The sequence below is a fragment of the Hypoxylon trugodes genome (assembly GCF_022578975.1).
Source record: "Hypoxylon trugodes strain CBS 135444 unplaced genomic scaffold F4822scaffold_4, whole genome shotgun sequence".
Taxonomy (NCBI): Eukaryota; Fungi; Ascomycota; class Sordariomycetes; order Xylariales; family Hypoxylaceae; genus Hypoxylon; species Hypoxylon trugodes.
Window position 1 is genome coordinate 131,752 of NW_026250019.1, and position 27,077 is coordinate 158,828.

At 46.4% G+C, this 27,077-nt stretch overlaps 9 protein-coding genes across 9 annotated transcripts; 6 read left to right on the forward strand and 3 right to left on the reverse strand.

The window, feature by feature from the left end:
• Positions 1–4,571: 4,571 nt before the first annotated feature.
• Positions 4,572–6,729, reverse strand: F4822DRAFT_195736 (serine/threonine protein kinase). Its single transcript, XM_051453640.1, has 2 exons — positions 6,536–6,729; positions 4,572–6,234 (listed from the first exon to the last, which is right to left on the reverse strand). The coding sequence occupies exon 2, from the start codon at positions 6,119–6,121 to the stop codon at positions 4,685–4,687; it is 1,437 nt and encodes a 478-aa protein (XP_051315060.1). The 5' UTR covers positions 6,122–6,234; positions 6,536–6,729; the 3' UTR covers positions 4,572–4,684.
• Positions 6,730–7,609: 880 nt separating this feature from the next.
• Positions 7,610–9,148, forward strand: F4822DRAFT_195810 (uncharacterized protein). The gene is made up of 2 exons (XM_051453641.1): positions 7,610–8,020; positions 8,077–9,148. The coding sequence occupies exons 1-2, from the start codon at positions 7,723–7,725 to the stop codon at positions 8,733–8,735; spliced, it is 957 nt and encodes a 318-aa protein (XP_051315061.1). The 5' UTR covers positions 7,610–7,722; the 3' UTR covers positions 8,736–9,148.
• A 401-nt stretch (positions 9,149–9,549) lies between these two features.
• Positions 9,550–11,427, forward strand: F4822DRAFT_195848 (cross-pathway control WD-repeat protein cpc2). The gene is made up of 5 exons (XM_051453642.1): positions 9,550–9,801; positions 9,923–9,960; positions 10,023–10,149; positions 10,244–10,561; positions 10,767–11,427. The coding sequence occupies exons 1-5, from the start codon at positions 9,760–9,762 to the stop codon at positions 11,190–11,192; spliced, it is 951 nt and encodes a 316-aa protein (XP_051315062.1). The 5' UTR covers positions 9,550–9,759; the 3' UTR covers positions 11,193–11,427.
• A 145-nt stretch (positions 11,428–11,572) lies between these two features.
• Positions 11,573–13,690, reverse strand: F4822DRAFT_397758 (fungal pheromone mating factor STE2 GPCR-domain-containing protein). Its single transcript, XM_051457643.1, has 3 exons — positions 12,776–13,690; positions 12,387–12,686; positions 11,573–12,310 (listed from the first exon to the last, which is right to left on the reverse strand). The coding sequence occupies exons 1-3, from the start codon at positions 13,422–13,424 to the stop codon at positions 11,646–11,648; spliced, it is 1,614 nt and encodes a 537-aa protein (XP_051315063.1). The 5' UTR covers positions 13,425–13,690; the 3' UTR covers positions 11,573–11,645.
• Positions 13,691–14,734: 1,044 nt separating this feature from the next.
• F4822DRAFT_397763 (pali-domain-containing protein) lies at positions 14,735–16,431 on the forward strand. The gene is made up of 3 exons (XM_051457644.1): positions 14,735–15,164; positions 15,272–15,496; positions 15,554–16,431. The coding sequence occupies exons 2-3, from the start codon at positions 15,310–15,312 to the stop codon at positions 16,309–16,311; spliced, it is 945 nt and encodes a 314-aa protein (XP_051315064.1). The 5' UTR covers positions 14,735–15,164; positions 15,272–15,309; the 3' UTR covers positions 16,312–16,431.
• F4822DRAFT_397765 (DNA-directed RNA polymerase II subunit RPB2) lies at positions 16,432–21,258 on the reverse strand. Its single transcript, XM_051457645.1, has 4 exons — positions 21,069–21,258; positions 18,301–20,988; positions 17,020–18,248; positions 16,432–16,957 (listed from the first exon to the last, which is right to left on the reverse strand). The coding sequence occupies exons 2-4, from the start codon at positions 20,677–20,679 to the stop codon at positions 16,795–16,797; spliced, it is 3,771 nt and encodes a 1,256-aa protein (XP_051315065.1). The 5' UTR covers positions 20,680–20,988; positions 21,069–21,258; the 3' UTR covers positions 16,432–16,794.
• Positions 21,259–21,619: 361 nt separating this feature from the next.
• On the forward strand, positions 21,620–21,949 carry F4822DRAFT_427644 (uncharacterized protein; the record flags this gene model as incomplete). The annotated part of the gene is made up of 1 exon (XM_051460779.1): positions 21,620–21,949. One exon carries the CDS (start codon positions 21,620–21,622, stop codon positions 21,947–21,949), a length of 330 nt encoding a protein of 109 aa, XP_051315066.1.
• A 980-nt stretch (positions 21,950–22,929) lies between these two features.
• Positions 22,930–24,568, forward strand: F4822DRAFT_195948 (uncharacterized protein). The gene is made up of 2 exons (XM_051453643.1): positions 22,930–23,260; positions 23,327–24,568. Exons 1-2 carry the CDS (start codon positions 23,231–23,233, stop codon positions 24,482–24,484), a joined length of 1,188 nt encoding a protein of 395 aa, XP_051315067.1. The 5' UTR covers positions 22,930–23,230; the 3' UTR covers positions 24,485–24,568.
• Positions 24,569–26,122: 1,554 nt separating this feature from the next.
• On the forward strand, positions 26,123–26,753 carry F4822DRAFT_427646 (uncharacterized protein; the record flags this gene model as incomplete). The annotated part of the gene is made up of 2 exons (XM_051460780.1): positions 26,123–26,179; positions 26,232–26,753. The coding sequence occupies 2 exons, from the start codon at positions 26,123–26,125 to the stop codon at positions 26,751–26,753; spliced, it is 579 nt and encodes a 192-aa protein (XP_051315068.1).
• Positions 26,754–27,077: the final 324 nt, after the last annotated feature.

Genomic DNA, 27,077 nt, shown 5'->3' on the forward strand with positions numbered 1-27,077 from the left:
GTGGTCATCTAATAAAGACTGGGCGTATTGATGCATAATAGCAGCAATAATACCAGAAGAAAAGTCTTCTCTTCTCTGGTTCTTCCTATTCGATTTGGAGGTAGTAGTAGAATGGGTAGAATGGTAGGGAATACAGACAGGACAAGGCAGACCATGCATCAACATACACGAAGTGGGATGAAATGGGGAAGAAGTGGTGGGAGTGGAGTGGAGTGGAGAAGGGGGTGTAGTGGGGTGTGTGAGACAAAGAATTAAAAAATAATAATAACCAAAGAAAAAAAAAAAAAAAAAAAAAAAGAGTCGGAGAAGGACAAAAAAAAAAGAGCAAAAAGGAAAGAGAAAGAACCGATAGTATAAAGCGATTGGACGGCATTCACCCCGTTGTATCCCCCCGCCTTCCGTACCTACCTTTGAATAATAAACCTTGAACTCTCAATTGACAACAATTTTGGAGAATTTCCATACAATTGCTTGAGGTACCTATGTACATATGTAGCTAGGATGTAACTACCATCCATATCAAAGCATGCGCATATGCACATGGCATGGAAGGTGAGACTAGGGGTCCCTGTACCTGTAAACTATCTTTACAAAGGTACATTACAACACGCTACGGCTGTACACCTTTGATATTCCCTGTCCTGGTCTATCAGCTCTTTTTAGTGGAACTTTGTATAATCGAACATGTTAGCGGCGATGAACCTACGATGCGATAGTTTAGTCTTGCAGCTTTAGTATAGAAATTCAACATTCGGTTAGCAGTTATAGTGGGTTTGTTAGACATTTAAGTAGGCTATAGCGTTGTCTATGTTGTCCACGCTATCTATGCACAGACCAAGGTCACCTATAACGTCAACTGTCAATTACAATTAGTGCTTCTTCCGCCTCATTAATATCAAAGTACCTAGGATACATTTAAAAAGGGGTCTCCATTAAACCGGCTTTTCTTTGCCGAGGCTACATGTATTCCATATTAAAAAATACTTAAGATACCTTGACTTGATTTACACCAACCTCTTTTCTTCTAAATAGTTGACACTAGACACCCACTACTTACACCATCTCTCGTACACTATTCTAAATCAAATCATGAAATATTCATAATGCACGCTCGGTCCGGTAATCTATCTAAAGAATCCTGACAAAATAGAAAAAAGTCAATGCGGATCGGCAGTCCTAAATCTATCGCGGCAGATCCGGATAGCCAACGTGATTACGCCAATCTGTTCTAGACCTCTTCATCGAAGGCTGGCGTTATGTACCTATCTATCTACCTAATCTTAGGTACTTGCAGCGACAGGATTGCAACTGATTCATCATCCTTCCCGTCCGTCCCCTAGTTTGACACTGACAGGAAGACTTGACAGGAACTTAATTCCCCGCTATGACATGACTGCGATATATCCTCCGCAAGTGGAATTGACCACATGGTTCGAGCTTGACATGATTCGAACCCTTGGCTCTTGGTCAGATAACCCTCAAGGGGAAATATAGGTTGGTGCTTATTTGTGTCAGACGTCTAAATTGTCAGAGATGTGTAACCTATTCGTCTGTGCCAGCAGTTGTTGCATTTACGGCGTAAGTACCTAGGCAGGCTGGCGGGTAGGGGAATGCTTTGGGTGTTCATCTCGAACATCCATAGCAATCCCGAAACCCTGACGTCGTTATACTGACTATACTCACTGTAGCCACTATAGTCGAGTATAGTCTCTTGTATAGTCACTATAAACTTAAAATAGTCACTACGATCTACAACGCGATCTACAAATTGAGACTCAAGTCTATACGAACTATACTCGCTCTAATCACCATTGGTTTGATTTCCTCTAGCCAAGATCTTTTAGGTCACCCCAATCTACTTGGCCATGTAAGCAAATCACCAAGAAACAACATCGTGAGTGAGGCATTAAATCATGTGCTGTTTTGAATATTATCAGATTCGATTCAACAGGAACATCTTTCGTCGATCGGCTCCAAAGGAAGTAATCTGCTCGAAAGTAACATACATGAGCAAGGTCTCGGGCTGACGACCCCCTTGCGTAGATTGTCCGTGGAGATAGATGCTCGAGGTGTGTATAGGTGTGTAGGTGTAATAACCGGGCAGGTGTGTAGCTCCTGAAGATCCCTCGAGGGTAGGTACCTAGGTAGGATAAACTCACACCTCGTCATGGGGTAGGAATCTGCGGTAACAACTTGTTACCAGATGATAGGCTGCATATTTTCATCTCGAGGCGAGATACTTAGGCCGGCAGGTCGCCAAAATAGTCGACTTACTTACCTTCCTCAAACTAAAGGCTATGGTCGCGGAAGCAGCACGCATTACGGTATTTAACCGCTTTATAAGGAAAACCCATGTTCCAATTAATGAATTAGAGAAGAGGAAAAAAGGTGATGTTGATGCAGATGACACGCTATGAATTTCCTCGCTTGTCGGACTATAACGAACTCGTTATCATTGGCCGCCCTACCTGTTTGAACATCCCTCATCGTTTAATTCCTTGACGTAGTAAGTTGTCACTTACATATTCCGATAGGTACAAGATATACGACCTACATATGTACATTATAAGACGTGCAACTGTACAATTGTACAAGATTAACATGCCAGGGGCCTTGGCAAAAGGACAATGCAGTGAGGTAGCAGCACAAATTCTTCAAATTCGACCCCACGCCGACGAGCCGAATTGCTTCACCTACCTTGCCTATCCACATGGCTCGGTCGTTCATCTTAGATATTATGAGACCACCTGGACCACTTACTCGTTTAGTTCCATATAAGTTAAGTATACACCCTCATGATACCCTCGCAAGGAAGAAATGATAATCCACAAGGTACCTAGGTATGTATAGTTCTTCTCGGTAGGATTCTTTTTATTCCCTTTCTTTTTCAGATCGGGGTAAGATTTCTGTCATGCGAAGGATGCATGATATGTCCGAATCTGGCAGAAACGGAATCCTGTCAGCCTGTGGGAACCACCACGATAGGGTCCGTGTGGCCCTGTGCCCTCGTGAGTCGCAGCGGAGAAGCTTATGTCGAAGGGTCCGCGCGGGGTTTTGACTCAGGGGAAAAAGGAAACGAACTACAGATACATGTCAGCTTGTCAGCTTGTCAAACATCAATCAGATCTTTAATTCTCGCAGGCATCCATGTTATAGGTCGACGAACGAGGATGTTATGTTACCTGCATTTTTTTCTTTGACGGCTTTAGGGGAAAATAAAGAAAAAGAAGAGCTAGGTAGGCAGGCAATCAAAAAAGCACAGACAGCAATGATGAGGCAGGCAATACAACCCCGAGCGGCCTCCCGCATCTGCATATGCATTAGGTACACTACATACGGATACGTGGACGTACATATAACAACACAAAAGAAATAAAAAGAAAAAGGCAAAGAAAAATCTAATTTACGATGAACCTATTGGGTACCCTGTGAGCCGCGTGTCAGAACTGCTTCGTTCAAACCAGGGCTGGAAACTTCCGATTGAATGCCACCATGCTTTTACTCCGTAGTTAGGAAAACCCAGTTGCTATGTCACACTGTAAGACGCGATCAAATGTACGAGCGGGCGCTTCCGTAGCTTTCTTAGATTGCTTTTCCCGCGGCGGGAGGATCGGGCCATGCCTGAATGCGGGAGGTGAAAAAAAGTATTTCGGAGCTGAAAAATTAACAAAGGGAGAGAACGCGGACCAGTGTCATTACGAGATTGGGTTACTACAACAAACACTCGGCCGAATGAGTTTCAATTTACACATGCTTGTAACTCATGTACAACCGGTACTTGAGATGGCGCATGTGAGAAGGAACCGAACAGGCTACACGTATGCCACGATGCTACTAGCACTATGTTACGGTTATTTTGGTTATAATTATGATTACGATTACTACCAAGACAAACAGGACAAAACACGTAGCAAGAAATCTGAGTTATCATATCGGCTACATAATTGTTATATGCGTGTATGAATCTGAATTCGTCACCGCTGATTTCACAACGATAAAACGGACTCCGCGGAATCGTTCTGTTCGCATACGTACATATGATATCCAAACTTGAGGGAAAATAGGGAGAGATAACAAGCAAGGAACTTTTTAAAAATGGCAAGACAAAATTATATACTTCATACAATAACCCGTCGGGATATTAGATATGTTGTGCGATAGATGATGATGACGCGAACCAATTCTAGTCTGTTATCTAGGTATAAACGATTATAGGATTTTTTTTTGTGTCTTCTCTGTAACCCTCTCACTCGCATCTATGAGCCCTCATTGGATCATCATCCATTAAATCTATCCCCAGTTCTTTTTCCTCCCCTGTCCCTGGCTCATAATGCCAATGGCTCCGGCATTAAAATACCCCATACCGTACACACATAAAACAAAAAAACACATGGTAGATAATGTATGTAAGTAGATTGGTATTGTAGCAATGAAAATCCGATCCCAAACGAAACACATGGATCTCTATTCCCGTGACTCTTTCCAGGATTCATAAGCTTGTAAGAATAAAGTAAATCCCGATCTGCAAATCCCGTCGTCGTCCTCGGACCGTAAGGATCCAGCCGAACATGTTCGCCGTTCATTTTTCTTTTCTTTCTTTTTTTCCCTTATGGAGTAGCATTTGCGACTACGACCTTACATCGTAGTCAGTTCGTTAGCGACGCTAGCAAGTGACAAAAGCAAGCTACTGAGTAGTAGTACTAGTCAGCCGTTGTTTCATCGCGCTCAACTGCCGGCTGATCTCGTTGAAGCTAGGACGTTGTGAGCCCGTGGGATTCAAACATTGTCGATGCAGGGCTACGAGTAACATCGCGACTCGCAATTCCTCTTCGTCGAATCGTGGCTTGGTGATACCCCAAACATCCTCGAGAAGGTGGGCGAAAGCTAGGACTTCGAGCCACTCAAACTTGTTTTTGCTATCATCATCATTATCGTCATTATCGTCGTAGATGTAGTTTAAGCTAGAGTTGGTATAAATAGATGCCGCCCCGAAATCTCCGAGGAGCGCGTGGCCCCCCTCTTCCTCCTGCTCGTCTTCATCGCCGCTGTAGAGAATGTTGTGGGCGTACAGGTCGCCATGTGCTACGCCTCGCTTGTGCAGGTGGCCCGCCGCCCTAGCGATGCCATAGAGGATTTCCAGACCTTGCCGCGTGGTCAACCGGATCTCCCGCGAGAAGCAATCCCTAGTACAAGTTTGTAGGGATGGCGGCAGCCCTAAGACGTGGTAGCGCGGCGGGATGAGTTGCATCACGAGTCCTTCCTTGCCGTCAGGATGGCCGGTTATCTTGGCTAGGGGATTTATGAGATTGGAGTGCGATCCTGCTCTGATGCATGCTTCCATCTCGTCCGCTGGGGTGCCATCGCTCGTAACGTCCCCCTTGAATAGTTTAATGGCTACTTCCTGAACCTGATCGATCCCGTTCCATGATCCTTTAGAGATAATCCCTGATGCGCCCTCGCCTAGGACGTTGTGAATATCAAGATCTTCCCAACTAGCCTCGGGAAGAATGCTGAAGGGGATGGTGTCACGGGGATCCTTCGATGTCGCGGGTGATGAACAGCATAGATTACCGGCAAATGAGAGAAAGGCTAGCTCGGGTAAGTTGAAGAGCCAATCTGGCAACTCTCGTATGCGATTGGCAGAGAGTCGAAGCAAGGCGAGCTTCCTACATGCAACCATCTCGTCCGGCAGGCATTGCAGTTGGTTTCCCGCCAGCATGCATTTCTGGAGGCGCCAGCATCTCCCGATGCTCCTCGGCACCGAACGTATACGGTTGTTGGTGAGAATCAACCAGCGCAGTTTCGGCGGCAGGGTATCCTCCGGCACTTCAACCATCGAATTGCTCCGAAACGCGACCATCTCGAGTTCGGGACATGACGCAAGCTGTCTAGGGAAGACAGTAAAGTTGCAATTGGAGAAGAATGCGATCTTGAGCTTCCACAAGCAGCCGAAATCTTCAGGTAACGCCGATAAACCTGTTCCTGAGAGATCAAGATGTTTGAGGGAATCGGCCAAATTGAAAATATTGGTTGGGAAGCTATTCAGGGGTTTGTTGATCTTCAATTTGGCGATCTCACCTTGTGACTCGCCATTATCCCCTGAATTTGTCGGCGGATGCATTTCTTGCCAGCGAAGTTTATTAACTTGGCCTTATCATGAATACTGAAGTCCTCACCGGCTATTTTATGAATGGTAGTAGAACTGCAATTAGTGAGAGATTAATCAAAGTATCACTAAAAGTTGTGTAAGCCAGGGGCACTTGAAGGCGCCACAAGAATGAGACAGCTAAACCCCTGTTTAATTAACGATGACGATGCCATAACTTCGGTTCGTCATCCCACACGGACTTCCCATATCCAATGTTCTAACGTTACAAAAAGAGGCAATTCGAATTTATCATCTCTAGAACCTTGGAAACGTCACCGACGAGTACACTTATAGCAAAACATATGCTTTTCTCGTAATCAAAATACTAAAATGAGTAATGAAATCCGAAATAATAATGGAGGAGTATGAAAGATAGTCTTGACTTACTAAGTAACAAAATTGGGAATATTGATGAGGATGCTTCGAGTCTTTGTAGGAAATACTTATGCTTTCCCTTCCCATTCTCAAGTGTAAAGAATGATTCTTCATACTATCCATCCATACTAAGCGACTGAGTATTCACCCCAAAGGGCCCAAAGGGTTGGGAACATCCGACATCCATTAATTTGAACATCCCATGTTCGAGCACGATGTCATCTGGGCTGGCGTTAATTAACCAACCCCAACGAATGGGGGCAATGAACAACCGATTCCAGAGCATTGTAAATACTCCGCAGCGCGATTATTGAAGCAATGTTTTCTAGGATCAAGAGGACGGATTTCCTCTTCACATTCCCTAATGCATGATTACATTCGGTAAGAGGTATGTCTGTGTTTTCTTCAGACGACTAGCTAAAGTAGAGCTTATCATCGAAATTGTTTGTTGTCTAAGGCTTGAATGATTGTGAGGTGTTGACGAGATATTAAGATTGGCGGTTTTTTGTCGGAATGAAGATTCACTGGCGCATAAGGAACGTGGTATATATTTATGAAGAATTAGAATTTCTAAATCTATGCTTATCTCATTTAAAGAGCATGATAGTTCACGATGCAGGAAACTTTAACTTTTTTAGAGTTGAGGGTAATCGCATTAGCCCCGCTACCCCGCCATGCGAGCTGCATCCGACGTCACACTAGATGTATGTATGTACTTAAGTACCTATGGTCAAGCCACACGGAGTTTTGCGTCTTTGTTCGCCGATGCCCAAGGCCACGCTAAATAAAGTACCCACTTCAATTATACATCTCAGCTGCTCAGTCAACCATCAGTTCCTTTCACCTTTCAATATCTTCAACCAAAATCGAGACCGACCTCGACCTCATCTCTACGTCTACATTTTCGCCTAAACTTCCCGGTATCTTATTAATAGTAATTATCAATCTGATAAATGGAATGATACTTAATTAATCTCGACTCACGATTTCCTCGGGCGATCGAGCGACCTTCGAATCGCACCGGTGGCCTCGACACCATTATTTGCGTGCTTGCGAATCCGCGGCTATTTGCCTTTGCGACGCGTCGATACCACTCACACCACTGCGATCACTAATCTTCTAAGTGAAGATACACGAGAATCTCGACGAGTATTCATCTATATCTATTCAATACTGTGCCGTCTTGAGGAGCCCACACGATGAGTCAATCCGACATTACAGAAAATGAGTCGCGAAAGCGCCCTAGCGACGGCGAGCATGAAGAAGCAATCTCACCTAAGCGACAGCGGACCAACGAATCCGAGTCTCGTCCCGTCACTCCAGTTGAAGTCGTTCCAGCGACAACGAAGCTAAAGCATGAGGTAGTCAGCCAACCTACTGCGGATGATTTCGGAAGACAGGGTTTGAAGATATCAATTGCGTTGGCGTTAGAACACATTGGTTTCGAGTCTGCTACGAAAGAAGCTTTGGAAAGTTTTACGGAGACGGTTGACACATGTATGCGCTTGATAAGTTCTTCGCGTGTATGGTTTGGTGTACTGACTGCTGGGTAGACATCACCGATTTCGTGGTTTCTCTTCGACGTGTCGCGAATGCGGCAAGGAGAAATGATCCCATACCTGAGGATTACGAATTGATCCTACGCCAACACAATATCACCACATCCTCCTTAAAGCCACACCTGAAGAATCCCGTGCCAAAAAAGCGCCTTACACCGTCTTTTTACAATCCTATTACGGAAGACCTCGGGCATCTATTGAAGCCACGACCGTTCTTAGGCGAAGAGCTATCTGGTGAGAAAGAGAAAGAAGAGCGATCTTATATACCCAAGGATTTCCCGCCGCTTCCACCTCCTCATGCGTACAAATTTACCCCATTGCAGAAGGAACCCGATATTAAGAAGGAGCAAGTACAAGCGGAGGCAGATCTGAAGAAGGGCGAACTGGCACTGAGACGAATCAACCGAGCTGCTAGAATCAGCCGACAGAAGGAACTCAAGGCCGCAGCCTTACGTGATTCGATGAGCAAACAGCGACACGAAGCATGGGAAGGCATGATGACCAATATGCTTAGACAAGCAGGCTCGTCAAGCGGTGCAGTTGAGATTGCCGATCATAGTGCGATCGTTGATTTCGGCACCAGGTATGGCAGGAAAGGTGTGCCTAAAAATGCTCGACGGCCTCAAGCGGATATCCCTAACGGTGTGGTCTGATAAGTTGTTGAAAGAAATGTTCAAGCGCTTGCGAGACACTTCTTATTTTGACTTGGTGAGCTTTTCAAGCTAGATTTCGGTCTGGAATAGGGTGAGATCTAGGTAAGGCACCAGCCACCTCTTGCTTTCAAAATCACATCGATCCTCTAACTAATAAGTAGTTGCTTAAGCCGCTATCCTATAATGAAGACCGAATGTTCTCTGGTAAGGCATAATGAGCGTGGTCTTCGTTATAAGATGTGACAACGGTCGTGGTATGCATATACCGTCACGATTTCGTGTATTATTTGCTTACGAAATTTGTGTTTTATTATGATTATTATTAAGAGAAGGGAGAACAGGCCTTTCGTTGGACTCAGAAGAATGAAGATGATTCCATGGCATGGAGTTACGAGAGGCGTTATGATTTGGAAGATACCCAACTGGATGAATGAATTTTATTCGATTCTTTGCGTGTAGGTGTTCATTTTTGTGACATTTTTGCGATGACGACTCGGTACTAAGTTTAGTAATCGCGAATCGTCTCATCCTCTTGTCTTTAAATTAACTTTTTGTGTTATGAAAATGGGATGATATCCTTCCCCTAACTCCTTTTCCTTCAACAATATGAGCTTATGTAATTTATAGGTACGTACCTTCTAGCTCAATAATGGTTGCCATTGAAAGTTTGCCAGCTGAGAACCGAACTAACTCACCTGGTAGGAGCTTGGTAGGACGGATGGAATTCGCGACCTTGATTGGTTGTTGCCCCACCTCTTAGAAGGTTTTGTTAGTGTCTTACCTAGCAAAGCACCTGCCGTCGATTTAGCGATTTGACCCTAAGAAATCGCACACAAATTTTCATCGGGGGAAATTTTGTAAGTGGGAAAGAAACGGCGACCATCAACTTTAATCTTTCTCCAGCGGAAGTACATCAACCACCTCACTCCATTCCCTTCTTTCCCTTGTCTTTCCCTTTTCGTTCCCCAGTTTACCAGCCGAACTTCGCGAAGAAGAAAAAAAGAATTCGAGTTATTCCTTCGCAATGGCCGAACAACTCATTCTTAAGGGAACCCTTGAGGGCCACGTAAGTTAAAGAAATATCCATCCATCATTTTTTATCAATTGGGGACTTTGCGCCGCACATACCTACGTATATTACATATTAAAAAAATAGTGGCTAATCATTTTTTATTTCGCATCAACAGAATGGTTGGGTCACCAGCTTGGCTACCTCCATGGAGAAGTACGATAATTATACCTACAATTATTACGATGTGATCGCGAGCTTACCGTCATTCAATTTAGCCCCAACATGCTACTCTCCGGCAGCCGTGACAAGACCCTAATTATCTGGAACCTCACCCGTGACGAGTCGCAATACGGTTACCCCAAGCGATCCCTACACGGACACTCTCACATCGTCTCCGACTGCGTACGTTCTACCCAGTCGAAATATTGCGAAAATTCTAGTTTAAGAGGAAGGAAAGAAAAAGAAGAAAAAGTTGCTGACGGATTGGTTTATTCAGGTCATCTCCTCTGACGGTGCCTACGCTCTCTCTGCTTCCTGGGACAAGACTCTCCGACTTTGGGAGCTTGCTACCGGTACCACCACGAGACGATTCGTCGGCCACACTAACGATGTCCTCTCCGTTTCCTTCTCTGCCGACAACCGACAGATCGTCTCCGGTTCGCGTGACCGAACCATCAAGCTATGGAATACCCTAGGTGACTGCAAGTTCACCATCACCGACAAGGGCCACACCGAGTGGGTTTCTTGCGTCCGCTTCAGCCCTAACCCCCAGAACCCCGTCATTGTCTCCAGCTCCTGGGACAAGCTCGTCAAGGTACGTAATCAGAAATTCCTCGGGAGCTATAGTTCCACCGACTCTTTCACATGATGCTCTGCATTTTTAAGTATTTGCTACTTCAGAGCTTGCTTGCAAGCCATGAGACATCCTAAACACCATTGCACTGATGAAATACCTATTACCATTATTTTTATGAAACTCTTGCGCCGAGGTGGTAATCAATTGCTAACTTCTTCGTTAGGTCTGGGAACTCTCTACCTGCAAGCTCCAGACGGACCACATCGGCCACACTGGCTACATTAACACCGTTACCATCTCTCCCGATGGTTCCCTATGCGCCTCCGGTGGTAAGGACGGTACCACCATGCTATGGGACTTGAACGAGTCCAAGCACCTTTACTCCCTAAACGCCGGTGACGAGATCCACGCCCTCGTCTTCTCTCCTAACCGATACTGGCTCTGCGCCGCTACGGCTAGCAGCATCATCATCTTCGACCTCGAGAAGAAGAGCAAGGTTGACGAGTTGAAGCCTGAGTTCACATCAGTTGGCAAGAAGAGCCGAGAACCCGAGTGTGTAAGCTTGGCCTGGAGTGCGGATGGCCAGACTCTGTTCGCTGGTTACACCGACAACATTATCCGAGCGTGGGGTGTCATGTCGAGAGCATAAATCCATTTCCCCGGGGGTGTCGATATCGGTCATTGACTGGGCGTATTGGGATGGGCTGTCATTTGAGCTTTTTACTCTTAAGGGAAATGGCAATCGCAGTGACTGAGCAACGGAAAAGTATTAGAAACGTTGCGTTGTCGCCTGGTTGCTGCCACAAGGTAGACCCAAAAATCTAACGAATTGTGAAGCATTTTAATGATTATCTTTTCGTGGTGTTATTGTGATATGGGTGATTACATTTATTACGTATCCCTAATGCTTCTTCGTAGTCGTAACGTAAGACTTCAAGAACAGGCATGCGTTTGACGTTGATTCGTCAATAAGAATGGGGGTTGAAATCTCGAGTTACAAGCCTCACATCTGGTGTGAATGAAGCCCGAGCGAATACGCGTGGTAATAGCATTATATTATTTATAGGACCCGATCCCATCATTTGTATTTGGTTTGAGTCACCTAGTGATCTTTTTCTAGGCTTTCCTGATATTCATCTCCCTTCCCATCTCTTGCCCCTTCGCTCTCTATCTCTATGTCCCCTACACCGAGCTCATTGAGATTCCTATCATCCGTAGGCGATCTGGCCCTCCACTCCGCTGACTTTTCAGGTGGGACAGCAAAACTAGTCCTTGCTAGATGAGGACTTCTAACTCCTCTATTGCTGCTTCCACCCGCCAGTGTCTCTAGATCCGCCGCCTCCGTTTTGAAGGGAGAGATATTCGGCGGACAGGAACGGAAAGGGGACGAAAACGATACTCTAGTCTCACCCGGAACGAAAAATCGTGACGACCGCCGACGCCGCTTTTCTCGTCCGTCACCATTTATACTACCGCCGCTAATACCACTTATACCACTACTCTTCCTCCTTCCTCCAATCATCATCCTCGCTCTCGTATTAGAACTTGTATCTGGGCTTAGGTTTATGCTTGGACTCGGCATCCCGAATTGTGAATTATGTAATGAGTTTACGCGCGATCCGGCGGAGTCGGAACCTCGGTAGTGCGCGGCGATGCTGATGAGAGGAAGACCTGCGGCGACTAGGGTTTGGACCCAGGATCCGGCATCGAAGGGGAGGACTTTGGTGTTTCCTGGTCCGGCGGCTACGTCGAGACCTGCGAAGAGACCTTCGAGATCGTTAGTTAATCTTTCCACGATACAGAAATGGGAGGGAGAAGGGGATGATATGAGAAGACAACTTACAAGGCGCTAACATGAGAACGCCGTTCCCAACCGCCAAAATCTCCAGCGAAGTTAAACCGCGCTCATTATCTCCAAGTGTCAAGGCCATTGAGAGCTTTCTTGTTCCCTTGCTTTTCTTGCTTCGAAGTATCCGTCGTGTAGCTGCGAGATGTAGTGCTAGATGGGCGAAGAAGATACCGCAGAAGTAGAAAACAGACGCTGCGCCGACAATTGAAGAAGCTGCTCCTACGCTGTCGAGGGGTACGGGGAGGGTGTGGCCTTTTAGTGCTTGGACCCAGTGTGCTGCCCAGACGGCTCTTACTATTATGAGGCGGTTAGCGATTGTTCCTCGAAACAAGAGTTGAGGGTCCTGATGAACCCCATGAGAAAGGAACTCCGGGTTAACTCACGTCCAACAGCCGCAACAGCAAGAAACACCGCCATACATATAACCGGCGGTCTCCACCAACACTTCCCTCTTATCACACCTCTCGTCCTAGTCGCCGTCGTAGCCACAGAGGCCTCGGTATCAACACCCACAAGCGTCGAAGAACCACTTCCATCACTTCCCTTCCCTCCATTCCTAGTCTTACAATGCATCCCCCAAGTCCTCACAAGAACACTACTCTGCACCGCCAACGCCGCCTCCACAAGCGCCAACTGCACAACCCCTAACACCGCACTCGCATCCGGTAACCCGTACTCCTCGTCTGTAAGTACACTCGCGTCGCGCGTCCACGCGACGTAGTACTCGGTCAACGGGCCCGGGAAATAGAGGACTAGGATCGCGAGGCGGACTACTGATACCACGAGGCATAGTCCTTGGGTTAAATGTACAGGGCGCCGGAGTTTACGGGTTGGCAGGAGGAGGAGGGTGGTTAGGAGGGAGAAGAGGCAGAGGCCGAGTTGGACGCCGTAGTTTATGGATGTGTTGGCCAGACGGATGCGTTGGGCGTCGATTATGGACATGGAGATTGTTATTTGAGGGGGTGGGGAGGTGGAGGTGTTGGGGTGTCCGAGGATGGTGAAGGTTTGGTTTCGGGGGTCGAAGTCGTCCATCGTGGATGCTGTTGCCTGGTGTTCGCGAGGCTCTCGCTTTGGTTAGATTGGTAGACGAGATAATAGGCGTACGGATGGGTAAGAGGCTGGGAGCGAAGCTATCACGGAACGTTTGCCATGAGTAGCTTCTAAGCGGCCCTTCTGATTCTAACTGCTACTCCAGTTTCTATTAGGAGTGACAGCTGCTCGTGGGTTCATGGTGATAAATGGACGATATAGATCTCAAAGGCATGACCGAAACATTATTTCACCTAGAAGGACGAGAATATGAGGAATATTCATTGTGATCAATCATATTCCGGGTAAGTAGACCAATTCGGCGACCCCTGAGGAAAAAGCAATAATGATGTCTCAGCCATCGAGGAGAAAAATGGCGTCGTACGGAACTTCCTAGTGGACGCCCACTCGCCTAGAACATCATTTTCTTGTAGGCCGCGCACATAACTAGATCTAGACGGGAGAAAATATCCGGAGGTGCGTCTCAGTAGTGTACTTCTTATTCGTCAACTTGGAAAGGGGGCAAGATGGCTAGCGGGATTGTCCGTCGCTGGCGGTAGGTAGTAATAGTTGTATGCCGATACATGTTTAAGCTGCTTCCTCTGCGGGCTACTTTGAAACATTTTTGAACTAATAGACATCTTGGTAGGAAAATTAGAAACTCGGCCGATAAGTTGAAGTTATCTCCGTGTAGCCAAGACGAGCATGACCGGTGTAATGTCATGCACCGGTATGAAGCATCATTCGGAACTCAAGACACAGCGTCAATGAATCATCACAGGATTCAATTAGACTGATCTATTCAAGATTTCTCTATACTTAAATGATGATAGTGTCAAGCTATATTCACCGGAATAGATGAGTATCCAGTTAGTTGGGATGAGCTGACTCGGATCGCCACGGTCTACTCGCTTCCGCTGACTCGGCTTTAGATTTACGGCTCGGTCTATTCTTTCATCGATCGCGAAGCCGTGACAAGAGTACTCATCTCCGTTTATCAACAGCAATTTACCATCCTGCCATCGTTCCTAAAATATATACGTGGGTATCACAGAGTTTCATCAACATGCATCTCTATAAGTGCCAAGAGACCAAAATATCAAGAATATGAAGTCATAATTCGAAACCAGCCCTATGAACAATACCTAAATACTGGGGTTATAAGTGTAACCTACCATGGTAGGTAGGTCAGTGCCTATACAATCCATATAATTAGCGCTTAGTGAGATGTTATTGGTTAGGGAGTACGATGTATCTGAAATACGCTGCAATACGCTTACCTGCTAATCTTCGAGAGTTAAAGCTGAAAGAAGACATCGTCGATCTCAACTATAAAGACCCCTTGGCCTGCGCCTCAGCCAGGGCAGTCAAATTGGCGAACTGCTCATTCTGTGTGGGTTGTATCCAATCATAGCAAAGATCAACCCCTTGTATTACCCTTTCCGGTTATATTTAAATCCTCCTAGACTCTTTATTTTAGATGCCTAGCCCACGGATCGATTCTATACGCTGATGTAAACGATGTACCTAGACAGCCTCCGCTGTGATACCTATCAGTAGTCGCAGCAGGAACACAGCCATGGTGATCTCTCCATCGGTAACGTGTGGTTAGCTGTTTTCATTCCACGACTAACAATGAGCTGAAGGACTTAATTCAGCCTGACATCCAGGTATTCCAAAATGTGTAAATATCTCTAGACTTTCATATTTCATATTCTGTCACATTTTCATTATCTAGAGTGGTAAGATCTACTATTCCGAAAAATGACAATATTGATGGCTGGCTAACCTGCTATTAGGAATTTTATTATGTATTAATTGATAGCATCATACAAAATCGAGATAAATACAAAAAAAAAAAAAAAAAAAAGAAAGGCTTATATCAAATATGGCGGGAATAGCGAATATCTTCACAAAACGGATAACTCACCTCGTCGCCTTATTCTTGGTTGCGGCCGCTTTCGCATTACTCCTAGTCACTAATGCTACGGCACCCGTAAATCACCACCTAGCATTATTCACAGCGTGGAATCCCTATCGTGGATACAATGAGGGTAATCCCGCCATCCGCTTCGGTACGTCTTCATTACACCTAATTCATGAGCAATAATAATGCTAACAATTACGATTAGGCACATACGGCTATTGCTGGCAGGTCTACATGGTCTCCGTAGACTCCGGATTTACTACTTCGCACCCCACACCCGACAGATGCACATCCGCAGGCATCGGATACGACCCGGTAACAGCCCTGAACAGCATCTCCGACGTAGGACCAACCGGTACCACCACCGAACGCTCTCTTACCGAGGCTATGGTCATACACCCTCTTGCCACAGCATTCGCTTTCCTAACTCTCGTCTCCTCCCTCTTCCCCACGCGCATAATCCCCGGCATCGTTAGCCCTGCTGTCGGCATCTTAACTACAGTCCTGGCTTTAATAGCAGTAGCTTGCGACTTCTCACTCTTCCGAAGTCTCAAGAAGCGTCTCCAAAACGAAGGTCTCGCGCAGGGGAAGTACGACACTGGCATCTGGCTCTTACTCGTAGCCTTCATATGCTTAGTCCTCGCCACTCCCCTCCTAACCGGACGATGGTTAGCCAGCCGACGGGAACCCGCCGCTACGGGAGCGAACGAGTATGAAATGAAGGACTCGGAAGAAGGACATACTTACAGAAGCTCTCCCGCGGTCAGCGCCGTACCACCGTATGAAGTCGCGGATAAACCTGGATGTGCGGAGTTATCGCAGGGCAATGGATCGGATCGACATGAATTGACTGGACAGGATAAAGGACGTGTTGAATTGGAAGAACAGAAGGCTAGACGGTTTGAGTTAGGAGATACATGTCCTCATGCTCAGACGACGAACGAGGCGTGGGGTGAGATTTGAAAAGTGTTTAATTATTTGATTTATGTGTCACAAGTTACTATTATCATCTTCTATTAAGCGATTTATTCATAAACACATAGACATCGATACAAAAGCAGTTATAAGGAACATAATCGATTTCATTATCAATTATTGCATCAACATTGCAGTCCAATGGCGGAGTTGTAGTTCACACCTGAATCCAGCCGCAACATTGGTACATTTGTTTATAGCAAACTCTTTGAGAGTAATGTGGACTACCTAATTTTAATTCCGAGTTCCTTTTTAGAAACACTTGAAGGTCCACAACCTTGAACGCCCACGATGTGCAATAGTAAAACTACCGTTTTTCACCAATTCTGGCTCGAGAAATAAAACGCCAACCTCATGCATCTAATATAACTAGCGGATTAGACAAAATGTCATGGGTATACCGCCTCTGAAAAGCACCCTCGTCATGCCTAACACAATCTCCCGGCGTGCAAATCTTCACCAATATGGTCCTTAACGGACGCTTACACCAGAACGCTCGGTGAACAAGCGCGTAGCAATGTTCATGGCTTGAAGCTCTTGGAAGAGAAGCTTCGCAGCGTACGGGATGTGGATCTGGGCGATCTTGGTCTTGTTCTTGCATGGGCGACACTCGAACGAACCCTTGTTCAAGATACTGTGGTATTGGTGTTAGCATTCGTTTTAACTGTTAAGTTAAGATACAATATGGAAACTTACGCGATAGGAGTCATAAGACCACATATCTCACAAACGTGGACGCGGAAGGCATCCGAAACTTCGAAGAGACGTTCCTTGAGGAAGGCGGCGGCACCGTGAGCTATCATACAGTCACGTTCCATTTCTCCGAAACGAAGACCACCGTCTCTAGCACGACCCTCAACGGGTTGGCGCGTCATGATTTGTACTGGGCCACGAGCTCGAGCGTGGATCTTGTCGTCTACCATGTGTCTGAGACGCTGGTAGTAGGTAGGTCCGAAGAACACCTGCGCTCGAAGCTTGCGTCCGGTGTGACCGTGGTACATAATCTCGAAGCCTCGAGATTGATAACCGTGCTCACGCAGAAGACTTGATACCGAATCTACGGTTACATCGGTAAACGGCGTAGCATCTCCCTCCATTCCCTTGAGAGTTGATACTTTGCTGAGAAGACACTCGATCAAGTGAGCGATTGTCATTCGCGACGGGATAGCGTGAGGGTTGATAATGATATCGGGGACGATACCCTCACGAGTGAATGGCATATCCTCTTGACGGTATGTCACACCAATAGTTCCCTTTTGACCGTGGCGGGAAGCGAACTTGTCTCCAATTTGAGGGATCTTCGTCGTTCGAACTCGTACTTTGACGTAGCGTAGACCGTCCTGATTCGTGGTGACAATCACAGAATCGACAATACCGGTTTCTGTACTGCGAAGAGGTGTTGACGCATCGCGCTTGACGTGAATTTTTGTACGTTGACCCATCTCTTCGTTATCCGGGTTGATGGGAGACGTCTTTCCGATAATGATATCCTCACCCAAAACACGTATACCAGGGGCGATAATTCCGTCGTCATCGAGCTTGTCGTACGTACCTTGCTTGAGTCGTAACGTATCGGATCGGAACGGTTTCTCAAATTTCTCTACCGTGTTGATTCCAACCTTCTTTTCGCAGTCGTTATATGATCGGAAGAAGAGACTTCGGAAGAGACCTCGATCTATACTGCTTTGATTCATGATGACAGAATCTTCCTGGTTGTATCCTGAATAACAAGCGATGGCAACGATAGCGTTCTGTCCAGCTGGAAGTTCTCGGAACTTCAAGAACTCCATGGAACGCGTGGTACCAAGTGGCTTCTGCGGGTAGTACAAAATATTCGCCATAGTATCCATTCGACGGTTGTAGTTGGTTAAGAAGAAACCCATAGCTTGTTTACCCATGGCAGATTGGTATGTGTTTCGTGGTGACTAGTGAAACGTTAGCAGTAAATTCATATGGTGATTTACGTGGATTACATACCTGATTGTGATCCGGGAAAGGAATGATGCTGGCGCAGATACCTAGAAGCATGCTAGGATGGATCTCACAGTGCGTATACATGTGTGTCGAAGGATTCACCTTGGTCTTGAGTCGTTTGTTAACTTCATCGCCGTTGTCCTGTGGTGCTTCGTGGCCGAGCTTCGTCATTCGGTAGTTTTCTAGGTCTTCGGGAGTCATGCAAATCATGGCCGTCTCTTCTTCCTCGGCATCAAGATACTCAATAACACCCTCATTGACTAGACCTTGCCAACCAAAATACTCTTCGCTTTCCGGATCGAGATCGACGTCCGCCTCTAGTCGTTGGATCATTTCCTTGTTCAAAGCCAGTGTACCTTTCTCGATGCCAGCTTCAGGGGCGTCTTCTTGTTGAACAACGAACAAGGGACGCATGACACGGCCTGCATCTGAGAATATCTTGAACTCACGATCACGAATGTCACGAACCAATGAAACTTCCGAGGGAATTTGGTTGGCTCGGCGAAGCTGTTGGACATCTCTGACAAGCGACTTAGGATCTTGGTGTACACCAATCCAAGAACCATTGAGGAAGATCTTCGTGGCATTGGGGTAGCGCATGGGCTCATATTCCTCGAGCACTTCCATACTTCTCGTGATCATATAGTCAATGATGGGTTCTGTGGAGGTACCCACACTGATAGAACACATCAACGATAAATTCTTGACCAACCCACAAGCTTGGCCTTCGGGCGTTTCGGCCGGGCAGACAAGACCCCAATGAGTGTTGTGAAGTTGTCGGGGCTTAGCTAATTTTCCGTCTCGTCCGATAGGCGTGTTCGTTCGCCTCAAGTGGGAAAGAGTTGATGCGAATGTATATCTGTTCAAGACCTGCGACACACCAGCCGTTGAGCTCATGGCCTTCTTCTGGTCACCCCAGTTACCCGTCGCGAGGGAATACTTGAGACCATTTGTGACGATAGCAGGCTTGGCTGCCAATTCGACCTGGAAACGTTTGTTGTCGCTAATACAGCGTTTGAGTGTATTCGTGATCTCCTGGGTCAAACGACGAACAATATTTCGGAACAATTTGGCCAGAAGAGGTCCAGCAAGATCGAGACGTTTCTTTCCGAAGTGGTCGCGATCATCTGTGTCGCGGCGGCCTAGAGCGCATTGTAGAAGCTTGTGGACCATGTAACCCAAAAAGAAGGCCTTTCGGGTTTCACATCCTTCGCCTTGGGATATGTGGGGAAGCATCTCTTTTTGTAAGATATCCTTTGCCGCCCTCACACGACGGTCTCTTGCCACGTTATGAGATTCTCGCCCACGCTTTCCGATATAATCTAAAGCCACTTCTCGATCTTGAATACAGAACGCCTCCTCAATACAAGGGCGTAGTTTCTCCAGCATCTGACTGTCGTTACGATCGTAGCAGATATGATTCAAAATTTCCTCGTCACTCACAACTCCAAGAGCTCTGAAGACGATGGCAATTGGCAGATCGGCCCGAACGAATGGTAAAGATGTGTGGATAGTCTCGCCATATCCACCTCTCGAAGCATCGCCTTTGGTAAACAGCTTGAGCGTGAGAGAAGATATAAGTCGAGAACCCTTCTCAAGAGCACTGCGAATTTCGGCGGTGTATGAAAAGGGACTCGGTTGGGCTTTCTTGAAGACTTGGACAATGTTCGCCGCGGATCGTTCTTGAGCGATAAGAACCTTCTCACTACCGTTGATGATAAAATATCCACCTTGGTCGTAGGGGCACTCGTTCAATAGGAAAAGTTCGTCATCACTTTCGCCACTCAAGTGACACGCCTTGGATTTAACCATGATTGGTAGTTTGCCGATGAAAATTTGATCTCCCGATCTCTTGTCGCCTTGATCTAAAACATTTTCTTCGGTTTCCCAAACTAGACGCGTCGGGTGCTTTCCGGTGCTGCGGGCTTCGGCTTGTTGCTCGTCATCCATCTCGTGGAGAGGGATGTCTTGTTCGATACATGCGGTAACCTTGCTATCGACTTTGACGTAGATTGGCGCGGCATACGTCATGTTTCGATCGCGACATTCGTAAGGAAGGAGAGGACCGGAGGTGTTGTCGCTCTCCATCGCGACGGGGCGGGCGATGGTAACATGACCAAGTTTGAGGTCGTATCGACGGAGTGCTACGGTTCGGCCGTCGCCGGAAGGCGGGTTCGGCTCATCGACGCTTATTTGGGAGTATTCCTCGATTAACTCTTGGATTGTCGTCTCTTGGAAGTCATTGAAAGAGTCAATTTGTTGCGAAACAAGACCCTTCTTCTTGAAATAGGAACCGATGACGGTCCAGCAATCTTCGGGTGTGATGGTGTTGTCATCGCTGTACTCCTCCTCGTACTCGTAGGCCTCGTCGTAATCAGCCATTATGTAGTAGAATTATTTTTATCGGAGCTTCTAGATAATTGCGATCGAGGCTTAAAGAAATGTCGAATGAACGAAACGTTTAGACGCGGTGAATCGTGATCGTGGAAGAAATGCGTCGTTGAAAAAAGAGTGAAATAGAGAGCTGGGAGTAACAGAAGGAGGGGTAGCGAGATGTTTGATTATCGCTAAAAATCGATTTAGGACATTCGCGAAAAGTGTGGGACCACACAATACCGCAGCGTCCGTGGTCGTCGAAGACGTTCAAGTTGTGAAAGAGGCGAGAAGGGCGCGCGTAACTCCCTGATCGCGCTACGTAGAGGAGAGCGGTCAGTGATACATTTTTTGATAGATTAATATACTGCACACGTCATATATGATGAAAGACTCACCACAATCCGCCTGTTTCAACAATCCTCAATGGTTTATCGACTCCAGAGGGTATCGCGATGTTTCGATGGAGGATGTTGAAAGATGTTTTTGGTTGGAGAAATGATCAAAGGCTGAGGCTGACCAAGCACTACAAAAGAAAGATATGGTCCACTTTAGTTGCTTAGATACAGTGGCGAGATTACGCTAATCTGGATTGGGACTAATTTCAATCTTTTGGGTTAATTGGTCCTATTTTTTTAAGTTCCAAAGTCACGGTCGGACGTCAATTTTGAGTATAAGAATTGCGAATTGTTATTGGATCACAGCTTCCCATACACTGTACAGCACCTGTAGTGTGCCCCGGGTAGGTGCTCACCATAGGGAGGAATGTACAGTATAAAATAAAAGTTAGAGTAAGTGCAGACCGTGCAAACGGCCCCGCGTCACTTAACCAAAAGCAAAACCTTAATTCAGTCACACCGTGCCGTCAATGCATGGATGTGTACGTACCCGGCCCTTTCTACCATATTATGTAATTCCGGACCTTACTCGTTAGAGTTAGCGTAACAATATGATTAGTAACTCGAAAAGTGACAATGTTTATTGTGTTCTTCCTTTCTTCAATTGTTTCCTCTTCTACATCACTATAGAAGTACCTCGTTACTCACAACTCTTGAGCCTCATTTTGAAAGCGCCTCATACTCATGGTCAGGCTATTGAGGCCGTTACCGAACAGGTTTTAAAGACTGTTTTATGCCCGAACTCCTTGGATTTTATGACAGGCCAATCGCGTAGGCATACCAGCGCCTTTATCTTCGCCAAAGAGGTCGCGGTCAAGCCCGCCATGGCGCCTCTCCGTATTTCCGCCGATGATACGAGCGGGAAATGGGCCTTCTCGTAGCGAGCGCTTGCTTTCCTCCACGTGGCAACGTAACTAAACGAAAACGTCGATGCCGCCGGTGGCGTAGACGGCGAGCCTAAAGACCGTTTCAATTCGGCCAATTACAAGGCCAGAAACACGAGCCAGAGATTGTGGTCCAGAGTTCTACCTCGTTGAGTCAGTGAATGTAAAGACTACTTTATTGAGTACCTAGTTTGTTGTCCTAGGCTGTCCTGTACCTGCAGTAGAGCCGTGCAGGCGTGTTAAACCGAAATTCTACTCGCGTCGTAACATTCTATGCTAGTCTTGAGATATACGATTGCGATTATATTGACAAGTATGAAGGATAGTTCTATGAGCCCTAGAAAAGAACAATCCTAAGTCAATTACCAACCTTGGAAGGTAAAACAATACACTACTGTAAATTGAGACGAGGCTGACATCACCCCTCCCGTGTAGGTATCAATGCTATTCGAGGAAAAGCGATATTCATCCCATAACAGCTAGCTCTGCTAGCCCTTCGGCATTCGCAAATAGCAGTTATCTATGGTTCCTTCTGCTCCTAAAGTTGCTAGAATACGCGCCGAGGCGGCCCTGCCGGCCCACTCCGTTAACTATTAATAGGGTGTAATAGTATTCTTCAAGCAATAGCAAACTAAAGCCAAAATTCCCAGCAAGGCTCCCATTGCGAACGCCCATCCACAAAAGGATCACTACTTGTCAAAGAATTTCGAAGGCCTCGAACGACTTAGGTTTCTATACGATGAATACCTTTAGCTTGATAAATTCGGCAAGATGATGCTGCCAAAGACCTCAACCCCAGACCATATCGTTATCATGTACATAAGTACTTCCTTCTACGTCTCTCATTGGGTCGTCAACAACTGAGGCTCTGACGGACTACGCAATAATCCACTTTCATCTGATATCGCAGAAGGACTCTGCGATGCCGGGCAGGGGCTCTTGAGTTTATTTGAAGTACATACAACGGCGCTCATGCAGCCGCCGTGGCCGGTCTACGCGAAGAATCTTGGGTGTTATGGAAGTTGGCGTCTAGGTTGACAGCCGTCATCGTGCAACACACTAACCGGTAGATACCTTTGAGGCCTCTTCCGGATATCAGTATGAGAAGTCCTAATCCCTGTTGATTCTCGTTGAGTTCATTCTAAAGTCAATACAAATAAGGGGGTTATTGGGCCTCGTTCTTCTGTTAAGCATACGTACCGTCCCATAAACAACCACCCTCTCCCGCCTTCCTTTCATTATATTATCCTACTCTTACTATGATATTCTCTAGTATTGATGGTATACATTGGATCGCCGACTTATCATGTAAGACTGCCAACATATATACCTACCTTGTGAGAAATGTACTAATAGATCGCCCTAATACTGAAGCGACAAGCATTCGTTACCATGCTATACATCGAGTCGTGCTCCAACAGGACGCCAGCTCAACCTGAGAATGATCTTGGCCAGGGAACTGACGCTAATACTAACTCGGCATATCGAGGTTACTTCCCAGGTTGCCAGCACCACTCCCTTGAACAGTCCTCGGGCTTTACTTTCCAGGCGGGCATTGATATCTCAGCTTTCCCCATTCCATCGCCTTCCCCCCCAATCGAAAGTTATATTGGTGCTTGCCCACAAATGGCGATATTCCCAGATATCGGGCAACCTGTCGAACCCACCAGCCCTGGCCACAGTTGTCCATACGATCAAGATCAGTTTGCTATGCTCAGTCCTGGCCAGTTTAATGAGCATGATGAGCAGCTTTCCACGATAGTCCTCGACCAAGTTCAACTCGCCACACCCAATCTCGACGAGCCTGGTTTCCTTGATTATCATCGACTGACTATGTCGAACCCCGATCAAGGCCAAGTCCCCGCGCTCTATTTTGAGCAGCCCGGGTTCTCCGGTTTCGATGAGTTGGTTACGTCAAGCTTCAACCAGAATCAGCTTGCTGCGCTCAGTCATACCCACTCTGATTTATCCAGCCATCAGTTTGATACGTCGAGCCTTGACCAAACCCAATTCAATACGTTCAATTCTGGCCAGTATGATTCGTCTGACTGTAGCCAGTTCACCGCGTCGACCCTCAACCAACCCGATCCGTCCGGTTACGATCTGGCCGGTGCGGTCAGTCCTAGTCAGTCTATTATGTCCGCCAGCCCTAGTCAGCCCACTAGTCCCGACGAATTTACGCCGCCATCTGCTGGCAGCTCTAGGTCTCTGCATTACTGTAAGGAGTGTGGGCGTGAATTCCAATATGACAAGGATCTGGCCCGTCACTTAAATACCACCAAGGTGCATGGTAATCTTCAACACTACCATTGCGCTTGTGGGAAGGGTAAGCAATCACGCAAGGACAATCACAAACGTCACGTGAAAAATTGCGAGAAGAAGAAGCAGGGTGGACGTTACAGATGCAAGTGCGGCGACGAGGATACTCACGAAAATGACCATCTCCGACACGTTAAAAGTTGCGGACGGCGTCGTGTTGGTCGCCCACCCTGCCCTCGAGGCCGAGCTGCCTCCGGCCCATCCCCGGCCTAGTACGTCTGGATTTTCCCGTGGCTACCACCGGGATAATGTTTCCTCATGTGGCTGGATTTGGACGCAACTTCTTTTGGATTGGGTTTGCATGTTACCTAAAATTCACGAGCTCGCCACGAACTCGTTACGGACTTGTTACCGCTAGTGCGCCAATCAATCAATTAAGTTCAATGACCTCGATTTATCCGATCACTAACATTCGTAGTTTGCAACTCACTGGTGATATTCAAGAAGCCGCAACTTGACCTGACGGCATTAATATTCATACGATAAGAGAGAAACGTTCCCGTTGTGACAACCGCCCATTCCAACGTAGGGGTCACTAAAGTCATTAACTACTATCCTGAAGTTGTAGAGAACCAGGTAAAAATACAGTTCTAAATAGCCTAATTCTGTTATTATACCTACCTAGGTACCTAAATACCTAAGCCTAGATATATCACAATACAGTTCTTCAAACCCAAGGCTCTCTGGTGACAGTGAGTTGGCTCGTGCGACAACCAACCACTCGAATTTTTTAGTTGTCAAGATGAAACATACACACAATCCCCTAGCTGATGTCCACCTAATTGAGCTCAACTTGTATTTCATATTATTAGAAAATTGGAGTTGTAATTGCTCCCTTTATTTAAGGTCATCGCCCTACTTGTTGCCTAGATGAGTAGATCAAACTTACTCGTATTGCCATGGAATAGGCCTCAAACTATGAGGCCTATTATTGTATTGGCCAGTTCTCAATATTCTACCGTCCAGCTGAGACACATCCCCGAAGTCCATCGGGTGTAACGCTTTGGTTAGCGAACCATACCGTGCGCCATTTCCAATAAACTGCTAATGCGCCAAAACACAGTAATATGGCACAGTGTATCTAGATTTAGTATATTACACTATGACGCTTTTCAGATAGTTAAGCGGAACCGGCTCAGAATTATTGAGACGCGAATCATTTTTATATGTGAATATGAAATGGGCGCATGAGTACATCTTCATATAGGCATATAGATATGTATGGCTGGTTACTTAGGTATGATGAGGTTGCCACTTCGGGGTATTTGCCTTAGATCCCACTTTGTAATTACCTAGGCATCACGGACAATGCCCCAACCAATACCCCAATTACCGCCGTGATGCAAGAAATCTTGCAGTAGCGTCAAAGCAATGCGGTGTTTGAAAAACATCTGGGTTAAGAGCTAATTCTAAGTCTGTCAAGTTTAGTCATGGTGTTCGAACTATCCTCACATCATATGGAGCAGTTTGTTTTCAGCCCTAAAGCCTTGCATCGCGCAAGGGCAACTATTGGGCAGAGCGGGTAAGAACGACTACCTATGTTGCGCATAGAGCCTATAGCTAGCCGCTACAGAGGCCCGGGTACACACTCAGGTGAAGCCCGATTATGAAGCCCGAATACTTACACAAGTGAACCCCGAAACCTTCCCAATGCCCTATTATGACGATAGACCAAACACAAAGACTAATATCGCGGGCTTCAGCTATCGCCATTGTATCCCGAGACTGATTATAAGGGCGAGGTGTCGTCTCGCTCTAGTTTAAGATGCTCGTCAAGTTCAGAAGGGCCCCAAACACCAAACCCGTACCCTAGGCAAAAAAACAGTCATATATCCATATCGAAGCTGGAGAATGAATACCGAGACGTGCACAACCCTCCAACAAGAGTTGAATAAACTATTGTATGGGGTGAGATTCTTTCTAACGTTCAATTTTCCTACCCAAGCTAACGTACTCTTAGCTAGGGTGCTCTTATAGGAACATACGGACGTCAAACCCAGTTGCCGAGAAGATACCGCGCGATAGCTACGCCGACGCCATCCACCACAGAAACGAGCGTACATACGTTATACAATCGCTATACCTAGAAGATGGAGACCTATTCATATATCACGTATTGAACCCTGAGGGTGAGCACTGCGAAGCACAAGTGTTCATAAAATGTCGCTTACCGGTGCGGTTATATCAAGCTCGCAAGAGGAGGATCCAAAGGTTGAAGCGATCGGATAATCTCAGAGATAAGTTTGAGATGAACGAAGCAACCGTATTAGTCTCTCGTATTCCGGATGAAGGCATCGGTAGGCATTTAAATCATTGTTCGACGAAGCAGGCAAAAGTGTGGCATGGGCTCTCGAGGGAGTTGTTTCCTCCTTTGCCTTCGCCAGGTGATTCTCGCGCGGATGTTCATATGGAAGGCTCACAACTTGACCGAGGGTATCTTTCATATGCTGAAGCTGTCTCGCTGCGGAAGGGTCCTATTTAAACTGGGCGGTACGCTACCTAAAGTGAAGGAAAGCGTCAAATAGCGAGAATGATGTAGAGAGAAACGGGCGCGAAAAGTTTCCTTATGATTTATTATGGGGGAGTCGACTTCTAGGTAGTGTCCCCTAAGAATAGTTAACATCGCATGAGCAATACATTACAATAACCCAGCTGTATATATTTGAACACGTAGACCCAAAATATGCATTTTGGCACTGCGTGCTGATAGATAAGTGTCTTGAGAGTTGTGTCCATTCTTGTTACGCATCGTCATGCAGCTTGTCATTATAAGTTAAAACCAATAAGCCGTCTTTGGTGCATGCCA